The sequence below is a fragment of the Zophobas morio genome, unplaced genomic scaffold (assembly GCF_036711695.1).
Source record: "Zophobas morio isolate AGI-343-1 ecotype UQ-CSIRO unplaced genomic scaffold, CSIRO_AGI_Zmor_V1 ptg000011l, whole genome shotgun sequence".
In the NCBI taxonomy this organism is placed as follows: domain Eukaryota; kingdom Metazoa; phylum Arthropoda; class Insecta; order Coleoptera; family Tenebrionidae; genus Zophobas; species Zophobas morio.
Window position 1 is genome coordinate 11,910,980 of NW_026972116.1, and position 15,279 is coordinate 11,926,258.

At 31.4% G+C, this 15,279-nt stretch overlaps 1 protein-coding gene across 1 annotated transcript in view; it reads left to right on the forward strand.

Annotated features, from left to right (window-relative positions):
• The first annotated feature begins 5,366 nt into the window (after positions 1-5,366).
• Positions 5,367-15,279, forward strand: part of LOC135126492 (uncharacterized) — a 40,718-nt gene continuing 30,805 nt past the window's right edge. The window contains exon 1 of the mRNA XM_064052512.1: positions 5,367-5,543. Within this exon, the coding sequence (XP_063908582.1) occupies positions 5,490-5,543 (54 nt within the window). The 5' untranslated portion in view covers positions 5,367-5,489. The remainder of the gene's footprint in view (positions 5,544-15,279) is intronic.

Sequence of the window (15,279 nt, forward strand, 5' to 3'; positions counted from 1 at the left end):
TTTACCTGCGTACCAGGGCTACCCGGGTCAGGTAGGCCCGCTATTTATATTTATGTTATTAAGTAGGACTAATTTTTCATTGTACAAAATAATTGATTTCTAAAAAATAATAATTGTGTGTTAGATAACGATTAATTTTACTGGTGTAAAATATTTATTTTTTAAATTTAACACAACAAATTCTTCTAAAAACTTGTTATCAGTTCATTCAAAATCCCATTATCGATATAGCTACCACAAATAGCAGTCTCCTTTTCAATGTGGAGACACGTCCACTTTTGAACATCAATCCACACAAAGCACCCACTCTTTGTTTTCTTGGCTACGTGTTCTAGGTGAACTTTCATCTTTTGGTTTCTCCCTATAATCACTTCCAAGTATCTGTCATTAATTGTCTTTCACTTCTATCTTTACTTCGTAAACTTCCACGTTTAAACTTCCAATTTTTCTTTTACCGTTGAAAATGACAATTTCCGTCTTGTCGGTGGTCAGTTCCAGGTCTGCCTGTGCCATCCTCTGGTGTTTATCCAGGCCCTCGTCAAGTATCTTTCTTAGTAGTCGTGCTTTATTCTCCCCCATTTTGCACCGATTTTCTAAGTACTTCGTCATAGTAGATGTTGCATATCAATGGCTCCAAGACTGACCCTTGTGGTATTCCTTTCGTTGTTGGCAATTCCTTAGTTTCTCCGATGAAATATCTCCGACTATTACCCTCCAGGAATTCATGTTTGTATCCCATGATGCTATCTTGAACGCCTTTCGGACGCCACATTTGCTATTAGTGTACTGCATTTTCTGTTCTTGTATACTGCCGCGTTCAGTTCCTCTGTTTTCTTATGTATTGGTTTTATTTGCATCCGCCGTGGAGCGCTCGTCTCGGGATCCATACTGTTGATAGAACAGATCTCCTTTCTCCAGTAACTTTTTTTTGACCTGATGGTAGTCAGATTTTCTAATAGTTTGCTCAAGATAGGTTTATATGTCTTTTTATTTTTGTCTTTTGGGCTTTTCTACAGGAGAACCAATTTGGTTACTTCCCACTATGCAGGACTTTTTCCCTTCATTAATGCATGATATATGATCCCTAGTGTTTATTCCGGTATTTTCTTTGCGAGGCCTTTAACAAAGTAAGACTGTCTGGGACGTCTTATTTTTTTGTTTTGCAATACAACTGCTCTTCTGTCAGTTTTACGTGTGCTTTTCCGGTAGTCTATCCTCCGAGAACAATTTCTAGCATAGCGATATCCGTCAGTGGTATTAAAGACAACATATTCATCCTTTGCCAACATGTCTCCTATTTCCTTGAAAAATTTTTCTCATTTGAGTTCTTTTGCTGCTTTTAGGTAGAAAATAAAATTGAATATATTTCTAGCGAAAACCGGATGTTTAGCTGCTGCTTTAAGTAGCCCGAAGATTTGCAAAAATTGTGAATCTACCAAAATATTTTAGTTGTGACTTTTACAATGTATCTGGCCTGACCTGATATGATCCAACTTGACCCGACCTGACCTGACCTAAACTGACCTCACTTGATCTCACCGAACTTCACCTGACCTGACCTAACCTGACCTGACTTGTACAATGTAACACCATTATTATATCTATATACATATATCTCTGGGATAAATGACAAAATAATACTTTTATACATCCACATTTCGCAAACATTCCTGAATGAACAGCGCACTCTTTTGGTTTTAAATCCAATCAAGATCTAGAAAAATTTTTAAGATGATGCTATTAACTTTTGGATCTTAGCAACATTCTTTTTTTCGTTAATCTTGCGGAAGTTTGTTGTCTAGCGTTTCAGACAAATTTTAACGTTTCTACAAGGAGAAATTTATCCGTAAATTTAAAACCTAAAGCTGATTATTAACCTACAAGCAAAAGAGTAAATCCTTCACATTTCAAACGAAATTTAGTTGATAACATTTTGAGATGACGGTATTAATTATTGCCCGAGCGTAAGCTAAAGAAGTATTGTAATCCAGTACATCGTCCAACTGGCTACTTTAATGTTTTCTAGACATTTCATGACCCCTAGAGTACGAAAACCTAGCTCTGCCGTCTACGTCTGTCGTCTGTCCGCGTCTGTGCCGATTTTTATTAGACAGACAATCTTCTAAACTACCGAACCGATTGTTGTCAAATTTTGTGTGTATAGTAGAATATGGTGTAGACAGTAAAACGCTAACCACAATTTGTCTGATCATTCCCATCAACAATGATATGATGTCATCTGCAACTTTTATAACAGTAAATGTTAATTAAATTTTATAAAATAACATACGCCTCCACTTGTAGTTTATGAATCCCTGTTAACTTTTAAATTGCAAAACCGAATGATCTGGAACCTTGCAAACGTTTTAAGATCATCGGAGCCATGGTAAATCGTTAATCAAAATTTATCCGATGACGTCATCTCAAAATTTTGCCAAATAAATCTTATCAAAAAATGTGCAAAATATGATGAGTCTACACTTGTGACTTAGCATTTCATTCATATTTTTTAAATTGCTTATACGTCTGACTCAAAAAAATTTATGAATGAGTCAATTTATTTTATTGATTAAAAATTAAATCAGAAACTGCAAAATCGAATGCTCTAAAATCTTGTAGACGTTTTAAATTTATCGTAAGCATACCCAAAATATCTGTCTGTCCCATTCAAAAAAGATGACGTCATCTCACAATTTTTCTGAATAAATTCTATCGAAACTGTGCAAAGTGTGATGAGTCTATACTGGTGATTTATCATTGCACTCTTATTTTTTGAAATTACACAGGGGGTGACTCAAAAACATTAATAAATGAGTGAGTCAATTTATTTTACTGATTAAATCAGAAACGTCTCGCTACATTTTCCTGAAAATTTGGATATACAATACCAGTATACTTCACCTATCCAAATTGATGTCTTTGCAAAAATTTTCAAAACAAAATTTTATATTTTTTCGAAAAAGCTGGATATGCTTTATTGTACCTAGCCCCTAAAGTAGCCCGAAATAACCTTTCACCATTTTTTTTTTTTTTGGAAGAGATGAATGAACAAATTTTGATTGTTGTTTATAATTTTCTTATTATTTCCCTTTTTCTCATTGTTTTATTTAAGATCCATATTAAGAACGTATGAACTATATTTTAAAAAGTTAATTTAAAGCTATATAAGCCATAGGATTTTAATTTTACAAATTTTATTATTTTAATGACAACCCGTGTAAGATAAATTTTACAGTTTATCACAGAAATTTTATTACACACTTTATGACATTTCTTGTACTTCAGCAATAAAATTTTACTTTTTAGGGATGCTTGTACATGGTGTCATAAAGGTATCTGAAACCAAATCTGTTTATCAAAAATAACACATTTGTCCCCATTAGGAAGGAAGTTGACGCCTTTAGTATTTTTTTTATTTCACAGAAATACCAACATTAAATATAGGTTAACCTCAAAGATCCAGTTCTCATATTAACGGGAATTCCACGGACGGCAATAAGTTAATAACACTCGCTCATATACAACTTTTTTATCAAAAGACAACACAAGCAAGAATCCCCCAACTGTAACACAAAATTTCCAGCTGTCGGTCCATCAATGTACCTTCGTTTCTTCGACTCCCTCTTGAAAATATGTGTGGACTGTGTATAATGTAAAACTAATAATAACAGTACTGTATTCCCTAAATTTCTAGAAAATGGGATGAGTCATTCTTGATTTGGGCAATAAAGCAAACTTCTCCATTCATTAATGTTTTGTTTCACTCTGTATAAGCATTTCCCAAAAATATGAACGCATTGACATACCATGAGTGTAGACTCATAATATTTGTAACGCAAAATTTAAGTCGGTTTTGTAGTTTCTAAATTGTAAAATATTATAGAATTTTGACTTTGTTCCAAAAATCTGGATACCTAGGGTAGAAAATCAAGACGAAAAACAACATAAACAAACAAATATGTCAATTTAGAAAATTTCAATAACATTTACTATTTTAATATTTTGAGATGACATTCTCAAATTGTTGCTGGGGAAGATCAGAAAAATTTTGATTAACGTTTTGACATCTACACGATATTCCTAAAATACATATAAAATTCGACAAAAATTAATCCAATAGTTTCGGAGATTATTCGTCTACTACTCGTAGAGTCCACACATAGACGACAGCCAGACGACATACAAGCATGAAATTCGCCGTTCGCCTGATTGACTCCGTTACAATATCTCGCTCGGGAAATCAAAATCGTCATATTCAAAAATTCACATTTTCATCATTTTTAAAGATGAAGGTTTGCAGCTTTCTAGTTGTCTTGACTTCGTGTAAAAAATCGAACAAGGTTAAAACTGGTTCAACGTGACTAAATTGCCAATATGCACTTTTCTCATGTTTTTCAAATGAAACACACTGTATTTAATAATGTTTTCAAATCTGTGTCTATGGAAGCTTTCTTCTGACAGCAGGTTTGTTGGGAGCTGTTATCCTAACCATAATTAATTTAAAAAAACACTGGTTATATAAACTTCAATAAATCTTGCATCAAAAAAATTTTAGTTGGATATAAGATCAAAAATATTCAAGTGGGACACCCTGTAATAACATGAGAAAACTGATAATTTTCAAATTTTCCCACTTTGATAATTAAGTTGAAAAACTTTTCAATTATTTATGGGTTTATTAAGTCCAAGTAACTAAAAATTTTTTGCAAAATTACAAATCTCCATCTTTAAGTATGGCTGTGTAAATAATGTTTAATTAATCCATTATTTACATAGAAATTGAAATACATATATTGAAAACTGTTGAATAAAAAAATTTTGTGTCGTATTTTTTTATTTAAATCTGTGGTTAATAATACATATATAGAGTATTTCGGCAATAAAATTTAATTTTTTTAGGTATGCTTGTACACGGTGTCATAAAGGCATCTGAAACTAAATCGGTTTATCAAAAATAATACATTCGTCCCCACTAGGAAGTTGACGCCTTTAGTATTTTTTTAATTTCACAGAAATACCAACATTAAATATAGGTTAACCCCAAAGATCCAGTTCTTATATTAAGAGGAATTCCACGGACGGCAATAAGTTAATAACACTCGCTCACATACAACTTTTTTATCAAAGACAACACAAGCAAAATCCCCCAACTGTGACACAAAATTCCCTGCTGACTCTCCATCAATCTATCTCCGTTTCCCCGACTCCCTCTCGAAAATAGTCCGTTCACCCTGAAAACATCTCCACAAAAAAATTCGAATCATCATTCGACATTGAGACGACCACAAACCGTCGGGATTACCCTCTCGTAAGTAATTAAGAAGAGTCTCCACCCGTCCCGGAGCGACTCCGGGTGAAGGCACCCAAGTGTGAACGTCTCCGGTCGCTTGCAGTCGTAGTATAGTGCTTGTGCTGTTTCAGTGTCTCGCGAAGCTCGCTGGGGCGCGGACGGGCGAGTGAGTGGCGCATGATGATGTGAATTGGCAGACATGTGTGCCTCCGTCTACTCCTCCCTGCTCCTTTTCACCCTTACCACCATCTCCGTAAGTAAACGCGCACCAAGTGCATGCAAACACTCGATCAATGCAACCATCACTTTTCTCGACACGGAGAAAGGGCCAACATTGTTCGTTCATTTTTCTTGATTCGTTCTATTGTTGTTCGTCTTGTTTTACCTAGTCCTTTCCTTTTTTTGTGCGTTGAGTTGCCAACGCTTTCAATTGTCTGGATTTCCCCACCACTATTAAAAAAAAAAAAATAGAAACATTTCTGAGTGAACTCTCACATTTTTAACCTTTTGTTTTTTTTTTACTTGTATTCAATTATATATTTTTTTAGTGTGGATTTTACAATCACTTAAACTAATTGCATACCTAATCGTGTCTGTCGTTGAATTAATTTTTCAAAATTTTATAATACTTTTATAACACTTCCGGTTTCACAAATTTGTTTCTTAAGTTTATAATCTTGTATTTTTTAAATTGTATATATTTTTGTTTCCACGGAGAAAAAAATCAAAGAATGACATATTTGTAACTATTTATATTACATTAATTAAAACGTTAATAACATTCAGAACAGTTGAATAAAAATTATGTATTTGCACACAAAAAAAAACTAAACAATTTAAATATAAAAAATACACTAATTCCAAATAATTAACAAAAACTTTGTATTGTTAACCAAAAATGGAGATCTGTTACTTTAGTTCGATTTCTTGTAACCTCGACTTCGCCTCGAACGCACATAGCAAATCTACCTTTTATTGCTGACTTTCCTTAAGCACCGATTTTTTTATTCATTAGGATCTCAACCATCACAAAATTTTTAACGCTTTGTTTTTCGGCCTTTGTTGGGTTCTGTTATTGATCTTACATTAATTATTTTTTGATTTCGTCTACAGATGTTTTCCAAATTTTAAAAAATTTATTTAATTTCTTTTATTTGGCTCGTGTAAAATGCAGTATCAAACAATACAGTTTCCGGCTTGCTGAATTGAAATCGATGATGCGTGGAAAATACGTTAAACCTGACCGTGTAATTAAAACTTTGTAATAAAACATTTATAGACTGTGGTTAAAAACATTATTGCAACGATGATAAAAAGCTGCGACGATATAGACCCTATTATTATGGACTACTATAAGTATAATAGAATAGCTGTAGCTAACTGTAAACTATTAGGATGCTACAAAGGTTTCAAACATTTAAAAAACCTAATAACTTATTAACGTTTAATAACAATAAAAAAATTCCGAGCTGACATTCCAAAATACGGATAGTACATAATACCATATTTATATCTCTTAGGGTCCATTTTCAGTAACGACGGTTTAATGGTTGTTAAAACCAAATCTTGAGTAATGTATAATGTTACCAAAGACAATAAAATTATAGTTTTCCGTTGATACGTTTGGGAATTACCGGTGATTTAATTTAAATACTCTACTTTTAACTGGACATTTCTTAAAATTCGACATGAAAGAAACGCTCATTTTTTATTTGACAGTTGTTAGACATATTTTCAGCATAGTTGTCGTAAAATAACTAAAGCACAAAAATATTAATGAACAAATTGATTAAGCTGACAATTTGTTTTATTTTTTCTAAAAACCTTGATATTTTCTTTCAAAAAGTAAAATTTGCAAAACAGACTTCCTTCCTAAGATCTAAACAAGTGTCGTTGGTATTTTTGGTATATTTATTTTTCAGGACAGAAAACAAAGAAATAAAATTTAAAATTGTAGAAAAAAAGTCGGTTATTTATATAACTACAGAAAAAATGATTGTTAATACTAATGACAGCAGGAGTTTTAAAGTCACTTAAGCTAACAGCTGTATTTTTAGTTATAAATAAATGTGAAAAAGAATAAATCATAAATGTAAATAAATTACTGGATTTATGTTAATAATGTAGTACCAGACTTAGAAACATTAACTGTTCCATATATGCATACATTTTATGATATGCAGTGGCAACTGGTCAAAATCAGGAAGTACTGATTTTACTTTCTTGTCGTTAAGTTGATCTTTAAAGGATTTTTTATAATGTTTTAATCGTCAACATTAACATCATTATTGGTTTTCCTATTATTAATGTTTTTGTTTCAATTTATAATATATACTTGTGATAAATCATGTATTCTCATCATTTTAGATGCAATTAAAAAAGAAATGAAAATTAAAGAGCTTAATTATGTAGTTATTAAATTGCATCCTATATGAAGAATAATGGCAAGGTTTTTGACAGATGAGTTTTATGTACATTTTTTTTAACCACTGTGTAATAAAAATACCAAACCTACAGTCATAGTTATTTACAGAATAATTAAAATTTAACCAATGACTTATTTATTTCAGATAAATATATTTAGATTTTTAGATCTATTATTAACTTAATAACGCATTTAAATGCATACTATAAAGAATAATTTGCGGTTCAAACATGCATTGTCATAAATTATTGATGAAGCCGCATATAAAGTACGCAATAACAAAATTGTTTTAAATTTTCCGGTTGCCTATTTTTTTATTAAAAGGATAATGTTATAGCTGAAGGGCAATAATAAATCTCCTTTTTTGTTAAGTGCTGTAATGCACTTTTAGTTGTAAATAATGCAATTTTCGTTTTAAATTAACTAATAAAATTCGAACAACTGTCGCAAACATCATTTCGTTAGCATTTAACATTATCTTGACAAGGATGACATATTTCGTGCAATTTGTATTTTTATCTTAATTATTGTCTGTCTGGAGTACTGTTGATTATGAATAAATTTGTGAAAGGTGGGTTAATTTAATATTTTTTTAATTAATAAATTTACACCTTGATTAACTAATTTGAAAGTTTGATCGTGCAAAAAAGTGTTAGCTATTTATAAAAAAAAAGTGTTTTATAACAGTGTGTTATAAGTCTGCTTTAAATATTTATCACAATCGAAGAGCTTAAATGGAACAAATTAAAACTTAAAAATATTATTCTCTTGTTATTGCGCATTAAAATAACCTCAGTTAATAACAAAAATAGCCTACCCACTCTTACGCCTAAACTGTAACCTATCGTACTGAAAGCACATTTCGACCATGATTTTTAGTACTTCCGAAAACTGTTCAGATCTTTGATAACAATAATGTGTTCAACTTATGCAATATTCATATGTTTTTTCATTTGCTTTTCTAATTGAAAGGTAAAAATCATTAGATTTTAATTAATAGTATCTTCGTGTGTAATCTGCTATTCCTACAAGCTTTAAATTATTTAAAAAAAATAATCTTAATAACATTCTAATTGCCTCTCCAACTAACGACCTGTTTCACTTACGTAAAAAATATTCAAAATGATTTTCTTTTGAACTAATGTTGTCGTTAACATTAAATGTCAATCAGTACATCCAATAATGATAAGAAAACGTCACATGATTAAAACTTGTCAAGATAAAAAAGTTATCAGTGAAAACTCATTTCGGAAAAGAAAATTTTCAAGAATGTTAGATAGTAGAAAGTAATTTGGTCATGCAATTAATTTATCAACTTATGGTGTAAAAGAAGATATAAATTATGATATTAGTAGTACCGACAGTAAGTGCCAAAAAAATGGCACATTTAAGTCGAATCCAAAAGCTCGAAAATTCAAAACGAGTTCGAAACCAGATCAACGGAATCAAGGTTAGTAAGGTGTATGTCAAGCATGTGATTTTTACGAGTAGTTACTATCTGCTATAATTAATCATGATAATTTGAATGTGAATTGTATGAAATATTAATAACTTGTACGTACACATTTACGTAAGAGTAATGCCGTGTGACAGTATTTCCTAGTCTAGTTTGAGGCATAATTAGAACTTGAGACACTTGGAATATAATTGGTTAAAATATCGTATTATTTAACAGAAGTAACAACTGTCAGTATAAAACCATTTGAAAGGCAATTCCGTAGTTGAGGAACGTTGTGGCGGCACTGCTGTTATTCATTCCAGTTATAAAGTGTCAAGGACAATGGTTGACATTTCTCTTTCTTCATGTTGCGAATATAGGGCTAAACAATAGATATTGTTTTATATTAACACAAGTATAAAAATGATGAATGGGTGATATAATTCGCAACATGTCTGAGAAATTAACACCTCATATACTTTCAGGTTTTATAATGTCGCGAAATTCTTGTTGAGAAAATACCGTTAGCAATTTCGGCAATGTTGAAGAGGAAATTTCGCCCGTCATAGTATTAATAGACGCGATGATTTTGGAAGAGATTAATCGAGGAAGGACAGATTGACAAATTCTTCAAGGTAGAGCAGTGAAAATCAATTTAATGCTTAATAAGTTTATGGAAGCTGCGGGTCGTTCAAATTTCAAACGGTTGATTGAGCAATGTAACTGATGGGAGTATGCTTTTTAACCATTACACCTGCCGGCCATTATAGTGCTTTCAATATAATGTATCAATCCGGAGGTCAGTCAGAGAAAGATAAAAGGGTTGTTGCTATGAAACCCAAGAAAATTGAATCAATTAAAAAGGTGCCGAAATGAAAAATGATTTGGCACATTGCATTATAATACGACTGGCAGTAATCTGACTTGACAGATGCGGCCTTAGGTGTTGAAATAATTTATCGTCTAGTTCCGAGACAACAATTTGAATATGTAAGAATAACCTGTTGATAAAGTTATTTGCTTAAATTTATTGAACGATTTTCTAAAATATTTGCGTTCAAGGTAAATGACTTCTGTAATTAAACCACGAGTAATTTGGGCCATATGCTTGTTAGCGACGGCTTTCTTTATACGCCAGATACAACCAGAAGGACTTTAACGATAATTCTATTAATATGCGTGGAGGGTATTGTTGCAGAAATATTCTTTAGTATCCTTGACATGAAAATATAATAACCGACAGATAAAATCCCATAGAAGATTACTAATAGTGATGGTATTTCGAGCTGCATCAGATGGAAATTTTCTAACTTAATGAAGAGTGGGTGGTGCACGTATTAGTAACGAGAAATTAGGTTTTATCAAATTGTAAAAAACACAAAATGTTGGTCGGATACTTACCTTGAAGTTGATTGTTATCTAGTTTTACAAGAGGCTAAACATGTAATTAAGGTGCGATTAAACCTGTCTGTGCTCAAAAAATGTAACAAATATTTAAATCGACCCGTCGTTTGTCTCCCTGAATTTAACACACAGTTATGTTGTTGCATGTAAATTTGGAAGAAGTCGCAGTTTTTTTAAGATTTGGATTCTCTGAAACATGGACCATTAGCACACGATAGATACCGAGTACAAACAAATGTTTAAAACAGTAATTATTATGGCAGTTCATTATTGAAATAACTTTATAGTTCTTTAAAAGCACAGAGTTATCACATGGAGTATTTTATGACTACTACATTAATTAAATTCATTTATAGAACAACTAATATGTTAATATTTGTAAATGTCTATCTTTAACAAGCCGTAAAATGGATGTTATTTTAAATGACTATAAAAGGACATAAAAACTAAATTAGTATTTAATCATATTGTCATTTATGTAGAAAAGTTTGTTGTTGTTTAATTTATTTTGTGTGTTCCGGCGTTTTTAATTCCTTATAATTAAAAAAAAAAGAAAATGCGACAAAGCCAGACAATAATGCACTAGTAGTAAAAGTAGTTTGCACACACAGACTCGGTTCTAAAACTAGATTTCAAAATAAAGTTGGTAAAAAGAATAAGAAAATAGTTGTTGGTAATAATTAGATTGAACGCCGCAAGCTTTCTTTTTTCTTTTTATTTTGCATAATTCAGTGAGCGAAAACATTGAATTATTTCTACGAGATCGTAAATATCAAAGTAATAAAATAAAGCAGTAGCTTAATTTAGGTTTGTGTGTCTAGTCTACTCATTTTGCTTTTGGTGTTTGCTTAACACATTTCAAAAATTTTTTCTTTATTTTCAGAATTAGTAAAACATATCTAATCGTCCACATTTTATATTTAATCTTCTTGAGAACCTATTTTTTGCAAAACACTTGAAAATGTTCATTTTTTAGTTTTTCTAAATTCCTTAGTACTAGGAACAGTGAGTGGATGCATTTATTTATTTTTACCCTCATATGTTGTTTCTGTTATTACTTATATTAAAAAATTGATCTAAGATTATTTAGACCGAACTTTCCTCGCTCCTGAAGTACCTACAGTCCATCAATATCCAACGCGTTTGAAAAATGATTTTGCGGATTTTATTTTTTTATAATATAAAATTTTGTGATGACATCATCAACATTTTTACAAGGACACGTACATCAATTTTGATAAGTACAGTAATACCATATCGAACGAACTTTCCTTCCCCTTGAAGTACGATTTTTTTGAAAAATTATAAAATTTGATTTAGAAATTTTTGTTGAGGGACGCAAATATTAAAGGGTGCTGCCGTACAAGTGGGACAATATGAAATTTAAACCAGATAACCAACGGGAAAAATTTATACTCAATTGCGCAGTGCATGTTTAACTTCAACTGTTTATGTTTATACTTCGAAAGAATTCCACTACTAGCATATTTAGATAACAAGTATCAGAGGTGGCATTTGTATTAAAAAAAAAATGAAATTTGATTGTTTTTGTCTCCTCAACACAGAGAAAAGGACTAATTAATCACTTAATCATACTGATGCTTTTTTTCCAAAAAACTGGACGTTTAGAGTAAACACTCATATTAAAGAAGATTCATTCGGCAAAAATGTAATAAGACGCCATTATTTTTTGCCAAAAATCTGGATATCTGGAGTAACAACTCAATACGGATTCATAAACCACACAAAAATTGATACAGGCGACATACAGATAGAGAGGCGGAAACGGGAGATCTATTTTTTCGTACTCTGGGATCTTGAAACGTCGAGAAAACATGAAAGTAGCTAGTTGTCCAACGGACTCGATTATAATACATAATTCTTTAAGCTCGAGAATTAAAAATTTGAATGCGTTGATAAACCACAACTATAAACTCGTCATAGTCTGCACATTTTAAATAAGATTTATCAAGGGTGGCTGATACCAGGGGCACAAGGGCACGTGCCCTCCGAAATTACAAAGTCTACAAACACACTGGACATGGCAAAACCGTAATTTTCAATATTTAAAAAATAATGGGAAAATTGATGTTGTGTCTTGGATATATGATATGTTGCTGGTGAAGTGCTGATGAAAGCGGAGACCAAATTATGAGTCATTTAGACGTTTTGTTTACACCGTTGCCATGGAAACCGTGCTTCTAGTCGTTGTATTTGGTTGGAAACGGGTTCTGTTCGAACAGTGACCGCTAGCAATTTCGGGATTTCATCTTCGTTCCGCGGGACTCAAATTGTTTGATTTTAAATAAAAATAATGAATTTAGTTGAATATTTAATAAAAATCGTCCTCTGTCTTACGAAGGTAAAATTTTAGTGAAAAATTTAGGGAGGGCTCCACCCAATTTATTAATAAAAAAGGTGTCCATGGCAAAAGAGATATTCATAGATATTTTAATGGACAAACAAGTATGGTAAATTTTTGTGGATGTGCGGTTTGATAAAAGTAATAAATTGTTTTGTTTTGTGTTCGTCTATTACTGGCAATAACAGCCTGTTAATACAATAATATCTTCATATTTGACTCATCATTCAAATTATGTCCCCTCATTTTAATAGGTCACGAGCCGCCACTGAGATTTATTAGCAAAATTTTAAGATAACGCCCTGAATTTTTTCGAGGGTCTAAACGGATGACAATTAACCAGGCTTACAATAATCTTAAAACATTTGTAATTTCAGAGTATTGGGTTTTGTAGTGTCAAAGTTAAATAGTAAAATATTGTTATAGAGATTTATTTTTTCCAAAAACCTGAATCTCTAGGGTAAAACAAACAAGACGTATTCAAAAACCGTAAGAGTATAAATATGTCACTTTATAAAACTTAAATAGCATTTACTACGCAAAATTTTAAGGTGATGTTAGCATATTATTGGTGGACATCATCTACAGAATATTCCGAAAATAAATATAAAATTTGATAAAAAATAATAATCGATCCAGTAGTTTCGGAGATTAATGAATAATAAATGTCTAATAAAAATCGACAGAGACAGCAGACAACAAACGGAAACGGGGACCTATTTCCGTATTCTAGAGGCCATGAAATGTCGTAGTAGTCATTAGCCGGATGGGTTCTATTACAACACCTCCTTACCTTAGGCTCGGAAAGTAAAAATTGGTTTAAACATTTTTTTTTTCAAAAATCTACACACCTACAGTTAAAGATTAGGACTAGAGTAAATCACGAGTGCGGGCACATGCTATGTTACACAATTTACACAGTATTTACTTAACAAAATTTTTAGATGACGGTACCAATTTTAGTTTCCTTTTTTAAATAAATGAATGAATAAATGAAAACATGAATAAAAATCGACTTTATTACAAACAAAATATTTGCTTAGTGTAGATTACCAATGGCCGACAAACGACAGACAGATGGAAATGGAAGACCTACTTTTTCACACACTAGGAAGTATAAAACGTGAGAGCAAATATACATATAATTATCCGTTACTCGGAGGGACGTTATTAAAATACAGAACAATGTATAAAATATGAAAAAAAAAAAACACCTGAAACAGTCAAACAAGTCCAGCTGCTTAGATAAATTATAAAAGTTGATTCTGATTTTTTTATGGTAACACCTATATATTTAAGTTGACCTTCTTTTATCACACCCTACATACAAATCAACCTCTGCATTCACCAATATGAAACGTGTATGTTTGTTGCCACAAAATGTGTAAATCCAACAAAAATTTAGACAGGTATATTTCGTTTTCAACTTGGCGGATTTAAAAGATCGTAAAGATTATTGAAAAATTTCTCAATACGTTTTGTTGAATTTTTTTTTTTTGCATGTACTATTCTATATTTAGTTATCCTGTAATTGAACCTCGTTCTACTGGGCATTAATAAATATTATTATTACTATTATTAAATAAACATGATTTATCCCCAGAGATTTGAGAAAATTAAATACACCATTTTGGATTTAATAATCAAAATTAAAAATTAATTTCAGTCTTTAATTTTTGCGAACACATGGTATAAACAATTGTAAAAAATAAAAATATCTTACTCAAGCAGACCCAACGTTGAATTTTATAATATATTTTTAAGAATTAATTTTTATTAGATCTGCAGTATTAAATATTTCTGTTTCCAGCATTTTTCGAAAAAGATCAACTAAATATCGCAGCAAAAGAACTTACGTGTCGAATCTGCAAGAAAAAATAATAGTGGAACTCAAAACGAAAATTGCGAATTTACTTCTCAAATTACATTGCAATATGTAAATAGCAAAAACATAAAAGATGTAAAACTGTTATATTTTTATGTTCTGGTATGGATCACATTTACCTGATGCTAAGTCGACAAGAATGTATAATATTACGTTCAAACTACTTTTATTAATAATTTATTGGGAATAATGTAACACCTTGCGTCGTAGCAACAGTAAATGTCCCATGTGATCTTACACTTTATTGCATGAAGGGAACAAATGCATTTATTTTTTATCGAACACGCCGTTTCATAAACGTTGTCAATGAAGTGTAAATACTTCATACGTTATTGTACATTCCATCACTTACGAAGAGAACCTGTAAGAAGTTCACTCTTGCGGTATCGACGATTTAATTCAGTCGTTACGGCAATAAATAATAGCTGCAATGTATTTACAATGAGTTAAGTATTATAAGTTGACAATATCATTA